The 22,050-nt window shown below is 42.3% G+C and overlaps 2 protein-coding genes across 2 annotated transcripts; both read left to right on the forward strand.

The window, feature by feature from the left end:
* The first annotated feature begins 5,259 nt into the window (after positions 1-5,259).
* On the forward strand, positions 5,260-20,720 carry csad (cysteine sulfinic acid decarboxylase). The gene is made up of 14 exons (XM_063208143.1): positions 5,260-5,311; positions 9,507-9,655; positions 10,019-10,145; positions 10,838-10,928; positions 14,273-14,495; positions 15,707-15,786; positions 16,016-16,070; positions 16,719-16,835; positions 17,278-17,342; positions 17,623-17,704; positions 19,102-19,301; positions 19,553-19,604; positions 19,806-19,895; positions 20,302-20,720. Exons 2-14 carry the CDS (start codon positions 9,515-9,517, stop codon positions 20,473-20,475), a joined length of 1,497 nt encoding a protein of 498 aa, XP_063064213.1. The 5' UTR covers positions 5,260-5,311; positions 9,507-9,514; the 3' UTR covers positions 20,476-20,720.
* On the forward strand, positions 5,263-6,752 carry zgc:174906 (uncharacterized protein LOC571548 homolog). Its single transcript, XM_063208145.1, has 3 exons — positions 5,263-5,892; positions 5,983-6,054; positions 6,159-6,752. Exons 1-3 carry the CDS (start codon positions 5,571-5,573, stop codon positions 6,434-6,436), a joined length of 672 nt encoding a protein of 223 aa, XP_063064215.1. The 5' UTR covers positions 5,263-5,570; the 3' UTR covers positions 6,437-6,752.
* Positions 20,721-22,050: the final 1,330 nt, after the last annotated feature.

Consider the following 22,050-nt stretch of genomic DNA (forward strand, 5'->3'; position numbering starts at 1 on the left):
TTATAAGTGTTTTTCTTTTTTTTTTTTAAAGATTTTGTTTTGGTCTTTTACGACTTTATTGACAGGATAGTTTGAGAGGTGGACAGAAAGTGAATGGGGAGAGAGATGGGGAGAGGTCTGCAAATGACCCAGGCCGGGAATCGAACCTGAGTCGGCCGAATGGCAGACGAGTGCCCTACCGGTTGGCTACGGCAGAGCCTTTAAGTGTTTTTCAAATAAAGTACCTCACTACTATTACTACTACTGCTAAGGATGATGATGATGATGATGATGATGGTGATGATGATGATGATGATGACGATGGTGATGATGATGGTGATTGTTAGAGAGGGTGTTTAGGAGCGGATGGGGAAGTATGAGTGTGCCTGACTCACTCCGACACCTGTAGGCCTTTGTCTAATAACTGGGGTGACCTCATGTCGCTTAATAACCCCCGAGCCCTCAGCCCTAATATCAGCACAGAGTAGACTCTCTCAGGAGGTGACATAGGCCTGACTCACTATAGCTGCCTGCAGGTCACACAGACAAACAGACTGATGATCATATTAGACACCCTAGACCTAGACATGGCCTCAGTCTCTGTCTGCACAGAGAGAGAGAGAGAGAGAGAGAGAGAGAGAGAGAGAGAGAGAGAGAGAGAGAGAGAGAGAGAGAGAGAGAGATGAGTTATTCAGCAGCGTGTCTATCTGTATGAGTGATGAGCCAATGAGATCAGTGAGTCAGTGTGTCATGAGTGAGGCGCTGATCTGATGTACTCCGGGACAGGGCCGGATTAACGCACAGGCTAGATACGGCTGCAGCCTAGGGACCTCCACCTACCAGGGGGTCCCCGGTTGGCCAAAAACACAAAAAATTGCAGAATTGTGACAAGATGCAATATTAAAAAATTAATCTGTAATGTAGAGTACAGTTTTAAATCCTACCAATTTTCCTCTCCATAGGTGACATAATTATGACAATGTCTGTAATTGCATTGTGAAATTTGCCTTCCAGGGGGCCACGCAGCAACATGTAGCCTAGGGGAGGGGCCCCGGGCCATCTTAATCCGGCCCTGCTCAGGGATGTAGCTGAGGTCACACTACACTCAGTGTTGGTCGGACTGTTTACAAACGGAACAAAATAGAACGCTGTTTGCACACTGAATTAAAACTTTAGGCGCTATAGCAACCAGTGCTCAAAAATGCATCTTCTTTGTGCAGCAGAAATGTCCTAATCCCGGTCTGCATCCGTTTCATTGTGACATCAGGTTGTGTGGGGTCATACACAGTGTGTGCACACTCTCTACACCTCGCGCCGCAGGTTTGCATTGGTCATGACCATTTTGGTGACAATAAAGCTATAACCAGGGCTCGAGTTGTAGGGGGATGAGGGGGGATGCCATCCCCCCAACAATGAAAAATGTCTAAAATTATCCCTCTCAATGAAAATGGTCAAAAATCATCCCCCTCTAAAACAGGCCTCCCTCACATATTGTGTTAAAAATGCACTTGTAACAACTACATTTTCTAAATTTTCTCGGAGGAGAAACCCCTGAACTCCCAGTAATCTGAATCAATCTCTGACCATCCTCCCTGCTTCGATTTTACAACTCGACCACTGGCTATAACAGAGGCTCTGCACAAAGGGGTTAAGCTGATTCACCATATAGGCATACTGTAGTAGTATTTACAAGTCTGTACTCAGTCCTGCAGCAGAGTGTCAGACTCTGGTCTGCTCCACTGGAGTACTCTCTAGTACAGGCCAATGCCTCAGCTTACAAAGGCACTATATGACACACAGAGGAGGACACCATGAACCACCAACGGCCAACCAAAGCCAACCTATACACCTGTACATGCTTTGAGACTGACAAAAAGCCTTAATTTTGTTATATTATCCAATCAAATGTACTGCACATAATAGAGATGATGCATTCAAATAATTAATAACAAGGAGTAAGACATTTAGTCAAAAGTCACAAGAGGTGTTGAAAGGTCAATTTTCAGTCAAACTCAATTTTCACGAACACATGCAGTTATGACACTTTTTAGTGATGTTCTGCCCTGTCATTTTTTTTTACCTGGGACTTTCCCACTTCTGCCACAGGGAACCATTGGGGTATTCTCATCCTAACAGCTACCTGTAGACTAACTTCTCACCTATTGCTCTCACCTGGCGGCAGGTATGATTAGGCAACATCTGCAGAGCTGAGTGAGGTACGGTACATCTGTTCCCTACTCTGTGGAACGTGTCAGCAGGGAAGCCGACAGGGGGTAACAAAGGGGTCAGTTGTCCCATTCCCAGGGAGAGGTGGGGCCCAGAATTGGGTCCTCATTACATCGTATCTATTGGATAGGGGGACCTTTGAGATGACTCTGTCCTAGGCCCAGCCAAAGCTGTCAGGGGCCCTGCATGTCAATGCGGTCAGTGGAGCGTGAACAGTGAAGGCAGTAGACAGGGTAAGATGAACAGCCACAGTACTGGGTGCGTGCTGGGGCAGGTACCACCAAGATCCCCACAGGCCGGGGTAAACTATGCATGCTACTAACTATTCCACACATGCACGCACATACCTACTCCTCTCCTTTACAGACACAAACAGAGAGACAGAGAGAGAGAGAGAGAGAGCGAGAGCGAGAGCGAGAGCGAGAGCGAGAGCATAATCTACTGTACAATAGTCAGGTCAGTCATCACCATCATACCATTTGTATCTGTGAGAAAAATAAAGTTGCCTGAACTCGATTTAGTTGTACTGACAGTGAAATGAAGCTGTCAATAATGAAACTGAACATTACAATACAAAATGTAGGATGTGTGTGTGTTCTAGTTCGTTGTTATTTATAGCTATTAAATGTAAAACGGTCGAGGCCCAGCAATGGCTCAATCGGCTGGCCACTCGACTGCTACACCGGCGACCTGGGTTTGATTCCTGCCCGAGGTCATATGCCGACCCTTCCTTTGCCTCTCTCTCCCCACTCACTTCCTGCCAATATCTTGATTGCCTTGTTTAGAGTTTAAAAAGTTCAATAAACATACGTTGACCTAACAAAACCCTGACAATATACTACACACCACACCTATAGGCCTATCGTCTCGAACATCCAATGAAATATAGCCTACAGACATATTAAAGTGTACAAGTTGTATTAAGTCACTTTGTCACACAAAGCACTCAGACAGCAGTTGTAGAGGGAAATTGGAAAAGCCATGCCCTACCTTTGAGACTTTCACAAATCTTCTCCTTAACTTCTTCCTTCCTCCTCTTCTACTTGGTTTTGAAGCAGTTGGTGTTTTGTGTGTGTTTTCCTCTGCTCCTGGAGGTGTTGTTAGCACTGCAGTCTACGTCCATGCATGCCCGGTTCTGTCTATATATGAGGGGTGTGTACTCAGAGGCTTGGAGGCGAAGAGGGGTGTGTGTGTGTATGTGTGTGTGTGTGTGCTTAGAGGCGGGGGGGGGGGGGGGGGGGGGGGGGGGGGGGGGGGGGGGGGGGCGGGGGGTTCGTCTTGGAGGGATGCGTGTGTGTGTCAGCTTGGAGGCGGAGGCGGAGGCAGGAGGGTGGAGGGTGGAGGTGTTGTCGGCTTGAAGGCAGAGGGAGGGAGGGAGGGAATACCTCAGAACAGCAGACTCTCCTCCCCCTGTCAGAATACCACTTTCTCTTTCAGCTGTCCACAACTGCCATCAGACACAGAGAGAGAGAGAGAGAGAGAGAGAGAGAGAGAGAGAGAGAGAGAGAGAGAGAGAGAGAGAGAGAGAGAGAGAGAGAGAGAGAGAGAGAGAGAGAGAGAGAGAGAGAGAGAGAGAGAGACTCACAGAAAGACATTCATTGAGACTGCATGCTTGGTAATGTGTCTGTCATTCAGAGACACCATGACTCTGGTGTGTCACTGCATCTACGTGACAATGGGGTTGTTCCGAGTGAAGTTCTGCGTCCAAAGCACTCTGGCAGCGTTTGCTAGACCTGTACATATTGAAAATGGAGATCTGCGAGGGAACTTAAGTGCTGAATGTGACCTTGTGATTTTTAGGATATTGCCAAAGTTGTCACATGTCAGGAGCTGAAGATCTTCTTACAGAGTCCACATCAAAAGCTGCTTCAGTTCCCAGGATTTCCCCCAGATTGAAAGGCCCCATCCCATCCCCGTCGACGGGCCTAATCACTCTTCGTTGAAAACACTCAATTACATCATCATAACAACTATGCTATGACAATGCAGAGACCCTTAAGTAACCGATTAAGACTTGGTCATTACTAGTTTGGTGACGATGAGGTGACAACATAGGCTGTGTGCACTAAGAGGTGCACTTTGACAACAACTGACTAAACTACGTCCCCAGAACAGATTAAAAAACGTATAAAAATTGTTTATACATATAATGCAGGGCCTATTGTTGTTTTACTAAAAAATGGCAAAAGCTGTAACTTTTGCAGTTGTTTTCACATCACATTCCTTTACTTTTGTAACTGTGTTCACATCACTTTTCATATATATTCATATGAAATGGCACAGCAGGGCCTTTCCAATGATGATAGTCACATAGGCCTATCTGACACTGGCTTACCCCCCACCACTTTGAGTAGGCTAAATGTTCTGCGGGAAACACATTCCACACTAATCCACAGGGTGGCTCAGCTCTGGGAAATTAAATGATAACCTAAACATAAAACAAACAAATCTGACTGTAATAAAATCCCCAGCAAGTGCAGGAAATGGATACTGGAAGACTATGTGACTCTGTGCTGGCTCCAGTTTAGCTTCTCTGGCAGAATAACACAGGACTTCCTGTTTGAAATTAATTTACTGAGAGGACTGGGGAAAGGGGTTGGAGTATCCCACGACACCATTTGGGATTAACGTTTGAGCATCTATGCACGTAAGCAGAGTTAGGCATATAGGTTTTAGCCATATTTGGTTCATTTATACTGTATAACAGATGACATCAAAGCAACGAGTTAAAATATTGAGAGATGTGGGGGAAATGCCAAAACCAACAGATGAAGAAAGAAAGAAAGAAAGAAAGAAAGAAAGAAAGAAAGAAAGAAAGAAAGAAAGAAAGAAAGAAAGAAGCAAACAAATAAACAAACAAACAAACAAACAAACAAACAAACAAAGACACAGGCCTATGGTCACAATTTGCAGTCCCAATTACTAGTGTAAATAAATAAATAAATAAGTTTGATAGTTTACCTTGGTTAGTGCATTACTCCACCCACGAGGTGGCAGTACAGTGCTGGTCTAGGAAGGAGTAACGACGCCCTACCACAGAACTAGAAAAACTTTTCCCTCTGTTTTTGTTGTGGTGTCCTGCATGTGCAAAAGCTAACAATCTACTGTAAGTACGTGGGAAATTTCTTAAGAGAGTTTACCACTGCTTCATATACAATGTAAGCTGCGTCGGGCTTTATTTTGCATCTGTAGTTTAGGTTTTTGACAGGACAGAAGACGTGTTTTGTTTTGGATGAGCTAGCGACTGACAAGTGGGCGGGGTGCATGATTATTGTTATGTAAACAAGGGATGATTTGAATTGTATTTATCACCCACTGAAGATCATAAGCATACTTCGAATTATTGCGACGTTAAGGAAAAAAAGATGGAAGGTGATAAGCCTACTGTGGGAAGCGATGAGATTTTGAGGAAACTAAAGCCTCGACTGATTGAGATGATGATTGGAGAGCCCGACTTCCTTCTAACACACAGCGACTCTCTCGGTTTACTGACACGGGAAGAGTACACTAACATAAAGTCTATTCAAAAACCGTCCGAAAAATTGCGAGATATTTTTGATACTGTTATTGGAAAGGGCAGTTCCGAATCGAACACCCTCCTTCGTCGCATGCAAGAGGAAGAATTCCAGGAAACCTTTCCAAAACTGGAGTTTCTGAAGACGACCCACATCGGCACCACTACCACTGGTATGCACATCGCAGAGCGTCACAAAATCTCTTTCATTTTTTTTTGTCGTTTATTATGATCTGCATAGAACATTTTCTTTTTTTCCCTAGAGAAATGTGGTACCAAAAGACCACAGCCAATGCCAACAGAAGAGCCTCCCCTAAAGCAGACATGCACAAACAGTGAGTCATTTAACTCTGACAACTTTAAAAGAGAAACAGTGGTGTGTGCAATTTCTTGTTTTCCTTTACCACATTATTTTCTCAAACATGCTCTTCCTTCACAGCTGTAGTGAGCGAAAAACAGCTGATGCTGGTCGCAGCGAAGATGAGGCGTCATTGGAAGCAGTTCGGCAGAATGGCGCTTATTATCAAAACAACAAAGTTGGAGCAAATCGTTGACGATAACCCCAACAACGTGGTAGAGCAGGTGTTTGCCATGCTACGTGTCTGGAAAATGCGTGAGCGTTCAGAAGCCACTCCTAAGCGCCTCCACACTCTGCTGTCTGAAGGGGACTGGGCACTGGACCCTGAAGACATCGACTTTCTCCTCAATGATTCTTGATCAGATTTGTTATTGGAGAGCAATGAATTCAACAGTTTTCCACATCATAGCAGTGCCCATCAGGTTATTATTCAATCTCTATGTGTACCTGCCGGACAGGTAGACATAAAGTTGGGCCATACTAGGCTATATTTTTTAAATGGGGACTGGAATTTGAAATACACGTTGATAAACTACAAGGGCTCAGAATGCATAATGCATGCAGGTGCATTCAAAAATCCTGTTGTGTGTGTGGGTGCATGTTTTTATACTTTAAACTTTTTACGTTTTTTACCTATCCTTTCCTATCTGTGTCACAGATTTGATCATCATGTAAAACGTGTCCAGCTTTTTGGAAATTCAGCATTGGAATGAAGAATAAAACAGGAATGGCAAAGTGGAATATGCACACTGATTTGTTGGTAGTAATATACAGTATATAATCACAATATATAATTAAAAAATATATTATTATTATTATTATTATTAGTTGACAAAAACTAGAACACAAAGTCTGCTTCACCAATAACCCATAGGCTTTTAGCCTGTAAATTCATCTATAATGCTAGTAGGCAGTGGCTGATTTGCCGTGCAATCTTGGCCAGTGTTGTAGCCTTTGGGTCTGACTCAATATATAACCTCCCATCCTCTCCTTTTCTTTGTGGCCTGGCCTAATGATGCGAGGCAAGTCATCATTGATGCTATACAATATCTCACGAAAGCACAAGTCAAAGATCATTTTCTCATTCGCATTTGAATGGGGAAAAGTCCCCCAAAAGTCATTGTGCCTATGCTGATAGCGGGGACACTGTATTGTTTTATCCAGAGAGGCAGGGCATCAGACAAGCACCGAGGCAAGGCCACAAGCACAAGGAGAGGATGGGGGATGAGATATTGAGTTAGACCCATAATGTCTATTGTGATGTGGACTCTGCTCTCTCCACCAGTATCGCGTTTCACCCTGATGCCGTTTCATCTTGCCGGTTCACCTCCGTTCACACATCTTCACCCTTGTACTGTTAGCCTGAGCCAGTTCAGAGTACTCTAAGGGGGGAGACGAAACAACACTTGGATGCCTCCATTGAGACGTTATTTCCTTCAAGGAAAGCAACAGAATGCATAGTTTAGAACAGTTTATATTTTGAAGGGATCATCTGTCCTTTAATTAAAAAAAAATGTAAATTCCGAAAGATTACAATATTATTATTCTTTGAACGAGCATTAGTCCTAAAATAACTTTCTGGCACTTTATTTTCAACGCCACTTTTCAAGGAGATCCAACACAACAGCCAGACAATGTTCAGTCCATTCCGAGTCCAAGCCAATCGCCTCGGGGCAGTACTGAAGCCATGCAGACTGTTACAGTGTAGGCTATACTGTGAGTATCATTCTCTCTCTCTCTCTCTCTCTCTCTCTCTCTCTCTCTCTCTCTCTCTCTCTCTCTCTCTCTCTCTCTCTCTCTAGCCACTGCTTACTTATGTTGGCTGAATAAAGCATATAAATTGGAGTGTGAGTAGCCTTCTCAGCAACAGTCAGCAACGTCTAGGGGTTGTCTGTCAGCATCTGAACTTTCTATGCAGAGTGCAAACCGTCCTATACTGATTTACTCAATGTGGTGAGACCTCACCCGCCCTCTCTGAGACGAAAGGAAAACAAAAGGAGAGGTGGGCTCCGTCTCTCCTGTCTGCCTGTGCACAACATTGCATTTACACTGCCTAGTTGCAATACCCCCTCTGGCCACCATTGTGCACACTGTAGCTTTAATGTACAACTATAGTTACTGTACAGCTATAGGTCCTCTGACTTTTGCTTCCTGGAAGTGACTGCATTCTGATTTATTGAATGACTCAGTGTTGAACATCACAGGGTGACACTGCCCTTCATTCACAACTCGAGTGTCATAACTTATCCCTTGTAAAATAACTCTGTGTTGTAGTATTGCAGTATCAAAACTGCCATTATATTAAAATAAACATATTAGTAGTATTACCGGACTAAGTGCAATATTTTGGATGCAAAACAATGCACAATATAAAAAATATACTGCACTTAACTGCATAATATAGCATTTTTTGACACAAAAGTATTGCAGTACTACAGAATAAACTGCCATCCTGTTATATGTTGTATTTTTCCATAAGGAATAGGCCACTTAGGAGGCCTTTGCTAAATGAGAACTCACACAGAGAGACCCGACATAGTTCTTAGGAGAGCTTGGATGCATGTCAAGTAGGGGTTTTCTATGCTAGTGTTTCTCAACAGGGGCTGCTACAGAGAGTGGGGAATGCTCAATAGCAATCGGGGAAGGCATTAGTCTGTTTTGTTCAGAGTTGTATGAAGTATAAGTACTTTTTCAAATGTAATTACAACACTAGTAGCATGCTATTACAAAGTTGAAACCATGTAATATCATACCACTAGGGTTGTTATTACATCTGTAAGAGTACTTCTACTTTATACAACTCTGATTTTGCTTTTAAATAGTGAGGGGGCGTTGAGAGGCTTGAATTAGAGAGCAAGAAATGCAATTTCCATGTAAATAGTGCACATATTCTGAAAACCATAAAGTAGTGCACATATTCTGAAAACCAACTCACCTGTCACACGACAGTTTTGTCACACACCCAAAGTTTCTTAACCCGAATGATTGCTTGAATTACAAGAACTGTTTACTGTCCTCTTGGAGATTTATATTTCGATCACGTCCACTGCTCTTACGTATGTCAGGTGGACAACAGGCAATTTTCTTTGACGCTACAACTTGTCAGATGAGAATATTTTAATAAAGACTTAAAACAGGTAAAGTCATTAACCTCTTTCAGTTGTCACACTCTCACAGGGATTATATGTTTTGCAATGTCACACATGTTTTACTTGGTATGCTTTTCAGCCCATATTTGTCCAATTATGTGAGGTACATTAACTGGTAATAAAACTCTCTCTCTCTCTCTCTCTCTCTCTCTCTCTCTCTCTCTCTCTCTCTCTCTCTCTCTCTCTCTCTCTCTCTCTCTCTCTCCTTTTTACACTCCTCCTTCCCCTCCCTCTCCTTCTCTCCCTCTCTATGTAATGGTCAATCTCCTCCCACATGCAGCACAGACGATGAGCAGCATGAATGGGATGAGTGATCCTGGTGAGGAGAGCTGGGTCTTCAGCCATGCGGAGGGACAGCACTTCCTCACAGAGGCCTTTAAAGTCATCTTTGAGGAGGCTGTTCAGAAGGGCACGAATGCGAAAGAGAAGGTAAGGCTATATGGCATAGAGGCTACGAGACCTAGTCTGGCAAAACTTTGATCCAGTATACGCCTGAGAGTTCATAAACTCAAAGGAGGATGACCCACTTTCCTCATTGCTGGCTATGAAAGGGACTTTGTCCTGCCAAGCACTATAGTTCCCGTAGTGTAAACCATTGTTGTAAATCAAGTTATGATCTTGACCTCCATGTGTGTGCCAAATGGATGACACTGACATAAGTTGCTTACAATGTGTGTTGAATTGAACAAGGAATTATACGTTTAACTTAACAAAATGTGTCTGTGTGGAAAATAACCTCCCACCTGGTAAAGGCTAACAGTGGTCATGGTGTGTGTGGTGATATTGTTGCAGGTGTGTGTGTGGCAGGAGCCAGCTCAGCTGGAGAAGCTGATGGATTTGGAGTTGAGAGACGAGGGGGAATCCCATGATCAGATGTTATCAAGAGTTCGGGATGTTGCTAAATACAGCGTCAAAACCAGTGAGTGAACTCTTGCACATGGACATGCATTGCACATGGATGACTGAATGTAAGATCTTATCAATTAAAGTGTTCTTCTGTCAAATAATCAACATAGTAAAAACTAAATATGTAATATTTATTATCAGCCCTTGTGGCAAGCAGTGACATGCATGATAGGCGGCTTTTAGACTTAAGCCGTCTCAATTCTGCCATGACAAAATCAAAAGAGTTAAATTGTAAGCAACTGGACTTGTGTGTGGCGCTTGGAAGCTTTTTGGAGCAGGCCCAGTAGCTTAAAAATTACCACGGCCGAACAACATAACTAGGATGAAAGTGAATCTTCAGATCTTACCCAGTGTTGTTTCAAGTCCAGGACTACTGGTCCAGTTGCTTACAATTTAATGCCTTTGACTTTTGTGAATATGAATTTTAATTCTGTATTGCTTAAAGGTGCTCTGTGTAAAATTGTGGCCAGAGTAGGTATTGCAACTATGCTGCTCATTGAAACCGTGCTGCCTATTGCTGAATTTGATTTTTTCATGAATATCTACTAAGTAATGAACTCATATTTACCATGGAGAAGGTCCCCCTTTTCACGTATAAAAAGTCTGCAAATAAACTACTAAAAATATGACACAGTGCCCCTTTAAACAACACTGAGGATAATGATGAATACAACTTCCTAATTCTACTGTATGTTTGTGTCTCAGGCCATCCCCACTTTTTCAATCAGCAGTTTTCTGGAATGGACTACCATGCCCTGGCTGGACGCTACCTCACAGAGACCCTCAATACCAGCCTGTAAGAACCGAAACCCTCCATCATTAACACTCTGCTCACTGGGTTCATACACTAATGAAACCTGTTCCTAATGTGCATGAAACACATTGGCCAAAATCACAATCATATTCCTTAGACAAACTCTTCAGGTCATTGTGTCACTCTTTACTTCATTGCGTTGAACCTTACAGCTGCTGTAAACATTTGTGACATAAGAGTTAGTGGGATATTTGTTGAATTATTTACTATTCCCCGACGGACCAACTGATCATGGTTAGTAAATCATTTACGATGATGTTTAAATATTCCACATGGGCTACTCTTGTAGGTACACATCTATGATGGTGTTGATGGAGTAGTAGGTTATACAGTACTGCAAGTATCCCATCACAAGTAGTTTGAGAGAAAAACACGCACATCCGTCTCAAAAAGATTGGGTGCAGGAACAGCAAAAATACCATGAAAAAACTGAAAGAAAAGTCCGCGACACCAAGCTCCTGTTGCTCTTTTTTTAATGTGACGTTTCGGGCAGCATGCCCTTCATCAGTCTGATGAAGGGCATGCTGCCCGAAACGTCAGATTAAAAAAAGAGCAACGGGAGCTTGGTGTCGCGGACTTTTCTTTCAGTTTTTTCATAGTATCCCATCACAACACAACTGTCCCAACACAATCCCACAATCCCACAATCCCAACACAGCTCTACACCACTGTCCACTGTAATAACCTCAATGTAGATACACCTATGAGGTGGTTCTGGTGTTTGTGAGACCACAGGTCAACGCTTTCAAGCTGGCCGACTTTCAACTTCAACTTTCAACTTTATTGTCCCCAAAAGGGCTGATTTAAGGAGCCGCAAGACAATATAAAAACACGTATACACTAGAGATAACACAGGACAAGCATACGGTAAAGTGCAATTGGTCAATAAAAGGATGAAAGGTTAAGAGGACCATAAATATGGTTATAAATTAAGATACAGGGTTCCCACTGGTGCTTGAATTCCTTGAAAATGCTTGAATTTCAATGAAGTGTTTTCAAGGTTGTAAAAATGCTTGAATTTTTGGTGAAGTGCTTGAAAATGCTTGAAATTTGTGTCAAGTCAAACTCGGTAAGCCAAATTATAGAAATAGATTGTTCAGGTACATTGAAAATCTGAGGGAGTGAGATGTCAGATGGGATTTACCATTTGACACCCTAAAATTGGTTAGAATGCAGGAAATTGCATCTTAAAAACCCAACATTTTCTGGGGGAGGACTCCCACACCCCCTTCCCGCGACCTGTTTAAAGGTGCTGGAAAACTGAAAATGTGGTGCTTGAAAGTGCTTGAATTTGTTCATGAAAAGGGTGTGGGAACCCTGAAGATAAAACATCATAAATAAATAAAATAAGACACATTTCACCATAAAATGCCATAGACAACTCCAGGGAACAGGTCAAGTAAACAATGAACAATCAAGATGTCTGATCTGTGCATAGGTATGGAGTAGGATAGTAATCCCCAGTGTTTGTATGTAGGTTATACTGTAATCACGGATCCCAACACAACACTACTATATCTCTCCTTTACTCTACTACATCCTCTGTGTAGCAGTGCTTGACACTAACTCCTGCCAACCGACCAAAACTTGTGGCTAGTAATAATTTCACTGTCACTAGCCAATTTGGTAGGTAGATGTGACGTTTCTGTCTGCATGCCCTTCATGAGTCTGATGAAGGGCATGCTGCCTGAAATGTCAAATTAAAATAAGAGCAACGGGAGCTTGGTGTCGCGGACTTTTCTTTCAGTTTTTTCATAGTATCCCATCACAACACAACTGTCCCAACACAATCCCACAATCCCACAATCCCAACACAGCTCTACACCACTGTCCACTGTAATAACCTCAATGTAGATACACCTATGAGGTGGTTCTGGTGTTTGTGAGACCACAGGTCAACGCTTTCAAGCTGGCCGACTTTCAACTTCAACTTTCAACTTTATTGTCCCCAAAAGGGCTGATTTAAGGAGCCGCAAGACAATATAAAAACACTTATACACTAGAGATAACACAGGACAAGCATACGGTAAAGTGCAATTGGTCAATAAAAGGATGAAAGGTTAAGAGGACCATAAATATGGTTATAAATTAAGATACAGGGTTCCCTTGAATTCCTTGAAAATGCTTGAATTTCAATGAAGTGTTTTCAAGGTTGTAAAAATGCTTGAATTTTTGGTGAAGTGCTTGAAAATGCTTGAAATTTGTGTCAAGTCAAACTTGGTAAGCCAAATTATAGAAATAGATTGTTCAGGTACATTGAAAATCTGAGGGAGTGAGATGTCAGATGGGATTTACCATTTGACACCCTAAAATTGATTAGAATGCAGGAAATTGCATCTTAAAAACCCAACATTTTCTGGGGGAGGACTCCCACACCCCCTTCCCGCGACCTGTTTAAAGATGCTGGAAAACTGAAAATGTGGTGCTTGAAAGTGCTTGAATTTGTTCATGAAAAAGGTGTGGGAACCCTGAAGATAAAACATCATAAATAAATAAAATAAGACAAATCGCACCATAAAATGCCATAGACAACTCCAGGGAACAGGTCAAGTAAACAATGAACAATCAAGATGTCTGATCTGTGCATAGGTATGGAGTAGGATAGTAATCCCCAGTGTTTGTATCGATGGAGTAGGTTATACTGTAATCACGGATCCCAACACAACACTACTATATCTCTCCTTTACTCTACTACATCCTTTGTGTAGCAGTGCTTGACACGAACACCTGTCAACTGGCCAAAACTTGTGGCTGGTAATAATTTCACTGTCACTAGCCAATTTGGTAGGTAGATTATTCTATGGTATGGCATATCAGAATATTCTGCACTTTGTCCCTTGTTTATCAATTGCTTGTAGAAGTTCAAGAAGAAAGCCCAGTTGCTCAGTTTCTATTTGTATGATTTATTTCCATGTAGAAAGCTGTGCACTCATCTTCTTGCTTTAGCACCTCATCTTCTGAGGTTAGATGTACAGCATCATGATAAAGAAAAAAAAGAAACAATATCAAATGTGTGGCTAGTAGAATAGCTGAATGGCTAGTGACTTGGGGAAACCACTAGCCACAATGGCCAGCAAGCGAGAAAGTTAATGTCAAGCCCTGCTGTGTAGGTACTATGAGGTGGCTCTGGTGTTTGTGATAATAGAGATTTTAACTCCCCTCCCACTATATCTCTCCTCTACTCTACTCCATCCTCTGTGTAGGTACACCTGTGAGGTGGCTCCGGTGTTTGAGTTCATCAAGCAGGTTGTAATATTTAAGTGTCTGCACTCTATTCTACTCTACTCTACAGTACTCTACTGTACTCTTTTTTATCCTCTGTGTAGGTACACCTATGAGGTGGCTCCGGTGTTTGTGCTGATGGAGCAGGTGGTTCTCACCAAGATGCGTTCCCTGGTGGGCTGGTCCAGTGGCGATGGCATCTTCTGTGCTGGCGGCTCCCTGTCCAACATGTCCGCTATGAACCTGGCGCGCTACCACCTCTTCCCCCAGATCAAGCAGCAGGGACTCTGGTCTCTGCCACGACTCGCCATCTTCGCCTCACGGGAGGTAAGGAAACAGGAAAATGCTGTTGATTTTTTTTCAAACATTGTATACGTCAGTTTAAAATAATTTTACGCGTAAGCTACAAAGACTTGTTTATCATTGACTTTCAAATCTCTTCGAGACTTGGTCTGACCAAGAGCATAACAATTAACGTTTCCCAAACGGCATGGTTGATTCGCCTCCCTAGGTTTGCTACTGGTTGACTGGTTTCCGACGAAGTGGGTGGAGTTCCCGTTTTTTCTGGAGATCAGAAACGATATTTAACATTGCCCTTGACCTGACTAGAAGTAACGCCAAAGGTGTTGTTTTACCAGGAGGGCGTAGCCTGGCTAACAAAGACTCACTGGACTGTCTTCATAGCAAGAGTGACCAGAGCAATAAAAGTGACAGAGGATGACCGCTAAAAGCACCGTAGCTAATTAGCATTAACAACAAACTGTCGCTGAAGTCGCTCAAATCCTAGCCTGGGAACTCCCATACTGCCTTTAGTTCTACACAATCGTTTCGATCTGAAAGACAGTATGGCGAGGATGACTCATAACGTACAAGATCATGGGATCTGTGTCATAATGGACAAGCATTCCGACCTTAACAGTTTCTCTGCCCAATCAGAGAGCAGGGCAGTGTGTCATAATAGCCAAGTATTCCGGCCCCATACGGAATTTACAATAGGCAACTCCCCAGACCTAATCTCACTTGTGATTAGGTCTGGTGTTAACCAGGCAACCCAAATCCCCTCTTGTCGCCCAAATCGCTTTTGTCTCTTCTGTCGCCAGTTCCTCCATACAAAATCGATTTGTTCTGTCGCCAGTGTCACTCAGTCGCTTCTGATGTGTTTCTGCCATTACACTTGCGTCCTTCATTCTGCATTCAGTCAGTAATAACAGCAATAACCTAAAACCGCTGCATTAAGCAAGATTCACGCATTGACTGACAATATCTATTCCATTGTTGAGATGCTTAAAATGAGGATTTGTTTGTAAAACCCCAGAAATACAACTGAAGTAAAAAATGCAATGAATTATGCTTAACAAATGCATAACTAATGCTTAACAATGAGTCAGTATTATATAATATATAATATAATAAATAATAATATATATATAATATATATATATCCCCATATAAAATAAGATGTCAATGAATAATGCTTAACACATTTATTATATGTATTATCCGCCTCATCTTATTGTCATGGTTTCTGTGTCCTCTAGAGTCACTATTCGGTGATGAAGGGAGCCGCGTTCCTTGGCATTGGAACTGATCATGTCTACTCTGTCAACACAAATGACCAGTAAGATATTCCTGCATCTATTCTTGGGTCTAATTTTTATTTTTTTTCATTAACCTAATTAACCAGACTTCAAATGTGTTGGAGGACATTAATAACAGGGAAAACTCTTTGTAGCCTCAGTGGTCTATTTAAAATGCTTGAAAATATGCATTGTCCCTCCATAGCATGTGAGGACATAATGGATGTAGTCATATAGTATTTCACTGCCCTCTTCAAATCCTTATTCTAGAGGTTCCATGGACACCAACGACCTTGAAGAGAAGATAAAGCTGGCAAGGTCACAGGTATGCATGCTCTGATAGTATGGTAATACATGCCAGATCATATGTATGCATGCATGCACTGATAGTATGGTAATGTATGCAAGATCACTGTATGCATGTTCTGATAGTATTGCTCCTGGGTGGGTGTTGTTATCATTTTGGTCAGAGCATTGATATATTTCAATGGATAGGATGGATGGATTTCCGATGGAAGGCGCTCTGTCTTTTTCCTATTGTCCCTAGTCCAGACTGTTAACCTTTGTTCTTGTATGGATACAGGCAAAGTTGATGTTGTTATTGTGTTATAACATTGAACATAGCCTACCTGTAATATGTAAGATATTGAGTTTTTTATTTTAAAATGCTGCCATTTGTTGCAATGAGGTTATATCCAAGTAATACTTATTACATTTAAGTAAAGCTCATGAGGGGACGATTGTGTGTAGAATTAGTACTAGCTTTTGTAAGTTAAGTTGTGCTTCTATTTAAAATGCTTGCATTTTACTTTACATGTACAGGTATGGGTGTTTCTATAATAGAGTGCTTCTTGTTATATCATGCATTACCAAGACATATCAACATAAGAAAAGTAGTGTTAGTCACTGTCATTTAGAGGACTATGTTGTCAGTAGGGTCTAATCTGTTTGATTTGTGATGTATGTATTTTAGGGGGCAGTTCCTTTATATGTGAACGCCATGGCGGGGACAACTGTGCGTGGATCCTTCGATCCCCTGGACAAAGTAGCGGATATCTGTGAAAAAAACTCCCTGTGGATGCATGTAGATGTAGGTCTCTCCTACTTATACTATACTCTTAAATAATTTGGGCAGCCGTGGTGTATTGGTTTGGGACTTGGACGTAAGATCACAGGGTTGCAGGTTCAATTCCCGCCCTTACCAATCCCTTCCTCCCTCTATGGATGAAGAACCGTTGAGCAAGGCACTTAACTCCACATTGCTCTATGGATTGCAACCAATACCCTTAGATATTACTTTAATATCTGCTTTGAATAAATCCATCAGCAAAGTGTCATGTAATGTAATGTAAAATAAGAGAATGATTGATTTAGGACCCAGTAAATCAAAGAATGATACATTTCTCCTAAATAATTAGACTGTATTTTGAATTATAGTTTGTAGCCATGTCTTTCCCCAACCATTCCTATGTTGAACATGTATTTAGAATTTTCGCTGCGCAAATTGTAACTTTATTTTGCCCATACAACAGGCTGCTTGGGGAGGAAGTGTGCTTTTCTCCAAAACTCACAGACACCTTCTGAAAGGAATTGACAGGTAAGCTGTGACAGGAAACCATGTTATTATGTATTTTCTAAATAGGTAATGCTTTTGGGATTTTTTTTCATTTGTGTGTGTGTGTGTGTGTGTGTGTGTGTGTGTGTGTGTGTGTGTGTGTGTGTGTGTGCGTGCGTGCGTGCGTGCGTGCGTGCGCGCGTGCGTGTATGCATGTGCGTGTGTGTGTGTGTGTGTGTGTGTGTGTGTGTGTGTGTGTGTGTGTGTGTGTGTGTGTGTGTGTGTGTGTGTGTGTGTGTGTGTGTGTCTGTTATTTTTTAAGAGCCAATTCTGTGTCGTGGAACCCCCATAAGATGCTGTCGGCAGGGATACAGTGCTCTGCCCTCCTCCTGAGGGACACTACGGTAAGAAAGGAACCATTAAAGACGCACTAAGCATTTTTGGCCTACAGGTTGAGTCGACCTACAGGTTGAAAGATCAAAGTACAGAGAAATGGCTGGTTCTCCTAACTCAACTCGCCAACCCTTTCCTTCACCCTGGCAGAGCAAAACGTTGTAGATTTGATATACAATTTAGCTTGTCTCTGGCCTTTTTTGCACGATAAATGCAGGGTAATATTTTTATATAATATAATTGTATTTCTTATTTAGGAACTCATTTTGAATTTTTTTCTGCATAAACGTATCTCCTTTTAAGTGGAATATAAGGTCGTGCAGGATCTGTAAAAACTACAAATCACTCAAACAAAGTACTCAATTGCAGTAGCTTGATATGTAAATGTGCATTATGTAAATATAAATGTAAAGTAAGAAAAGAGAATGGATGAGTGCATCTGTGGGGTAGTGTGAAAATATTCAGGTGCTCATCGGTTTCCAAAGTTGCAAACTTGTAGAGAGAGAGGGTCCGAGGCACTCTGAAGTCCGTATTAAAAGTCCTTTATTAATACATGGACACCATATAGCCGACGCGTTTCGGTCGCGTGCGACCTTCTTCAGGGCTTATTCAAATTATTAGCCCTGAAGAAGGTCGCACGCGACCGAAACGCGTCGGCTATATGGTGTCCATGTATTAATAAAGGACTTTTAATACGGACTTCAGAGTGCCTCGGACCCTCTCTCTCTACATAAATGTAAAGTAGTTACCCTCCGTACCTGGCTAAGTGTAATGTAATGTATTGCAGGGTCTGATGCCTTTGGCCAACGGGCATAAACAGTCATGTGTAGGCCTATGATCACTGTCTGATTGCCAAGGTCTAGTTCTTTGATTTTGGGGGCACTCGGTTAAAACAATCTGCAACAACAGTCCATAGCTTTTGTACACAATTATGTCGATTTGTATTTTGTACAGATATTTAGCTTGTTTAGGGCCTCATTTGGAAGTCTCTCTGGATAAAAGTATGTGGCGTAGTGCATTTAGCTTTTTTAGGAAGTGAAAGTGAAGTGAAGTGAAAGCCCATTGGGAAACTCCAACTCCCATTGTCATTGTGACACAGCACTCCACAGCACACAAGTGAACACTGCACACTGCACACAACGAAATTGCATTTATGCCTCACCCGTGCAAGGGGGCAGCCCTCAGTGGCGCCCCATGGGGAGCAGTGCGGTGGGACGGTACCATGCTCAGGGTACCTCAGTCATGGAGGAGGATGGGGGAGAGCACTGGTTGATTACTCCCCCCACCAACCTGGCGGGTCGGGAGTCGAACCGGCAACCTCTGGGATGCAAGTCTGACGCCCTACCTGCTCACCCATGACTGCCCTCTGGATAAACACATCTGCTAAGTGTAATGTAATGTATTGCAGGATCTGATGCAGCGCTGCCACAGTGCCAGTGCCACATACCTGTTCCAGCAGGACAAGTTCTATGACATGCGGCTGGACACCGGGGACAAGACTGTCCAGTGCGGCCGCAAGGTGGACTGCCTGAAGCTGTGGCTGCTGTGGAAAGCCATCGGCACCAAGGGCATCACCCAGAGGATAGACAGGGCCTTCGACACCGCAAGGTCCTGCCCAGGTTACACTTAGTGTATACTACTGGTGTTCGGGATCACTGCTTTCAAATAATATTTCTTTCTATTAAATTAAATCTCACATAGAACTTTAATGTATCAGAACATACAGTAGAAAATACTGAACATAGTTCATATTTACATGACATATCCATGTACGAGTAATAATGTATGTATAAATACACAACATATTTCACCATATCATATTCTGGTCAATCTCCCTATTTTGATTTCACTCTAAACAGGCACATTACTGAGGAGATCAAGAAACGAGAAGGCTTTCAACTCTTATATGAGGTACAGCCCTGTGCTAACTGAATTGCTTAATAGTTATTGCTTGATAGTTAATGCCAGTTTATAAAGATAGCCAGTGATGTGCTGTTTTCCCATGGATGTTGGAATGTTTCAAGCTGATATTCTATATTCTACATACAGTATATTCTATTCTTCATGAAACGTTTACCTATTTCTTTCTTTGTCTCTTGCTATGGTAAACAGCCCCAGTTTGTGAACGTGTGCTTCTGGTACATTCCACCCAGTCTGAGGGGAAAGGAGAACTCTCCAGACTACAAAGAAAAACTGGCGAAGGTAGATGCCACCCCTTACATATATATATATTTACAGTAACAAAAAGAGGATTAGTAGCATTTGATAATGTTAAACTACATTGTGTACAGAATTAAGCATCTGATATAGGATCTTGGTCTCATTAGATCACAGCCTCTCTCATCACACACAAATGTGCATTACCTGGAATGCTTTAAAAGGTTTTCATATTCATACAGGTTGGAATTGGAAAATATGCATGAAATGGACGATATGGTCAAAATACTTGTTTCTGCACACATTAAGCCAGTATTCTGGAAAATATGCATGAAATAGACGATATAGACAAAAAAAATACTCATTTCTGCACACAGTAAGCCAGTGTTCTGGATGATTTGTTGGTTATTCAGTAGACACTAATGGCTAATGACTACATGTTCATCGGCAGGTGCCTTCAACTGTGAAGGAGCGGATGATGAAAGAGGGCACCACCATGGTGGGCTACCAGCCCCTGAACGACGAGATCAACTTCTTCCGCATGGTGGTGGTGTCTCCGTACGCCACCACTCAAGGCATGGACTTCTGCCTGGATGAAATAGAGAGGCTTGGGAAAGATCTGTAACCGGGTTTCACATGGAGAAGGGATAGAAGAACTTCTCGTTTTGCTATGGTCCTGAGTTGAAAAATGTAACTATGCTTAACGATACTACTAGCCCTTTTTAGGGGAAAAGGAAGAGCTTATGTAGAGTTTGAGGACCAATATAAACCTTAAGAGTCTTAGAAAGAAACTGTAAAAAGTTTGTTAACTGTATATATGTTTTAACCCATTGATGCCTGATGTTGCGTCGCACAACATTGGCCTGGGGCCTGGAGCAGAGATATATTCTAGTAAGGGGAGATAGGACGGGTCCATAGAAATTAACGGTGAAGATTCGTAACGCAAATATGGCGTCTACCCGCACATCTCCCGCCTTTCTGGTAACAAGAGCCAATGTGCCTGCTGAGCTGCGTTGCCAGTGATCCAATCATCTGGCTGCATCGGCGCACGCGAAATTGTGCACATGCTCAGTTGTGAAAAGCCGTTGCTCTCGTGCCGTTATGGAACTACTGCGCCTGCGCTCTGTCAAAAAAACCGTGAGAAAAGTGGCTCAAAAAGCTTTATTTTGACTCATATGACACAATCAAGTAGTCTAGATTGATCAGTTTTTCACGGTCGTTTCAACCATATGGTTTTCACAACCGCTGGGTTCCCCTCCGTCCTATACTCAGTTTCCCCATTCATTTTTCCCATTGACTCTCAGATCTGGTCTACTTAATCGCGAAATAGCACCCCGGAGGCGTCACCAAGATGGCCGCCATATGTCCCCTCTCATTCTAGAATCTCTCTGCCTGGAGCTGCATTACGCAACATTCAGGCTCATGAGATTTGAGACAACTTTATTAAAAAGCTCTGTTTGTTTGAGATGAATGAACACATTCTAATGAAAGATGAGGGTCTGAGCGTTTAAATGCAACTTAGTGCATATTTGTATATGCTTCAGAAGCTGAGATATTTCGTGTTTTATATGCTGAGGGCAGCTTTTCTTAAAAAGGGCTCAGGCATTCAGCACCCTTTTTTGCAGGTGCCTTAGGCGTCAATGGATGTGCGTGAGTGATGTGTGAGATGTGAAATTATTAATGCTTGGTTGACAGTTCACTTAGGGTTTGTCAGTGTTATTTTTTCCACGCTGTGACATGATGCTGTAATGAAGGATGGGTGATCAGAACTTAACTAGAAGTTGATGATGGACCAAGAACATTTTCAGCAGATTGAAGAAAAACAACGCCTGAACTTTTGCAGCGTAGTTTAATCTTTTAACCCTGATGTTACTCAAGAAGACTATTTTTGTTATGTTTTTCCTTTCTTCACTTACACACAGTAATATTTTGCCATCATTGGCCATGCATTGAATGCCATTCTCTGGAACTTTTGAAAATTGTGAGTTATTGCCTAGCTGTAGATGCATACTGGAAAGAAACTGAAATAAAAGAGAAGCTATTTTTCCTTTCAAGAGTGCCATGAGTCTTGGGACTTTGTTGGGTTAAGTCTATTGCCCATACTAGCTCATGATCACTCCACAGAACAATAATCCAGGTTTGATAATACCGGAGCCTGAATTACTTGCTTAGCCAGTAAGTGCATACAATAATTAGCACA

This window comes from Engraulis encrasicolus, chromosome 10 (genome assembly GCF_034702125.1).
Source record: "Engraulis encrasicolus isolate BLACKSEA-1 chromosome 10, IST_EnEncr_1.0, whole genome shotgun sequence".
Lineage (NCBI taxonomy): Eukaryota > Metazoa > Chordata > Actinopteri > Clupeiformes > Engraulidae > Engraulis > Engraulis encrasicolus.

Excerpts from the sequence above, each read along its gene's own strand:
- zgc:174906 (XM_063208145.1), top strand. The coding sequence starts at position 5,571 with ATGGAAGGTGATAAGCCTACTGTGGGAAGCGATGAGATTTTGAGGAAA. Across the intron at positions 5,893-5,982 it reads CATCGGCACCACTACCACTG|AGAAATGTGGTACCAAAAGA; the intron begins GTATGCACATCG and ends TTTTTTCCCTAG. Across the intron at positions 6,055-6,158 it reads AAAGCAGACATGCACAAACA|CTGTAGTGAGCGAAAAACAG; the intron begins GTGAGTCATTTA and ends CTTCCTTCACAG.
- csad (XM_063208143.1), top strand. The coding sequence starts at position 9,515 with ATGAGCAGCATGAATGGGATGAGTGATCCTGGTGAGGAGAGCTGGGTC. Across the intron at positions 17,705-19,101 it reads TCCTCCTGAGGGACACTACG|GATCTGATGCAGCGCTGCCA; the intron begins GTAAGAAAGGAA and ends AATGTATTGCAG. Across the intron at positions 19,605-19,805 it reads GCTTTCAACTCTTATATGAG|CCCCAGTTTGTGAACGTGTG; the intron begins GTACAGCCCTGT and ends TATGGTAAACAG.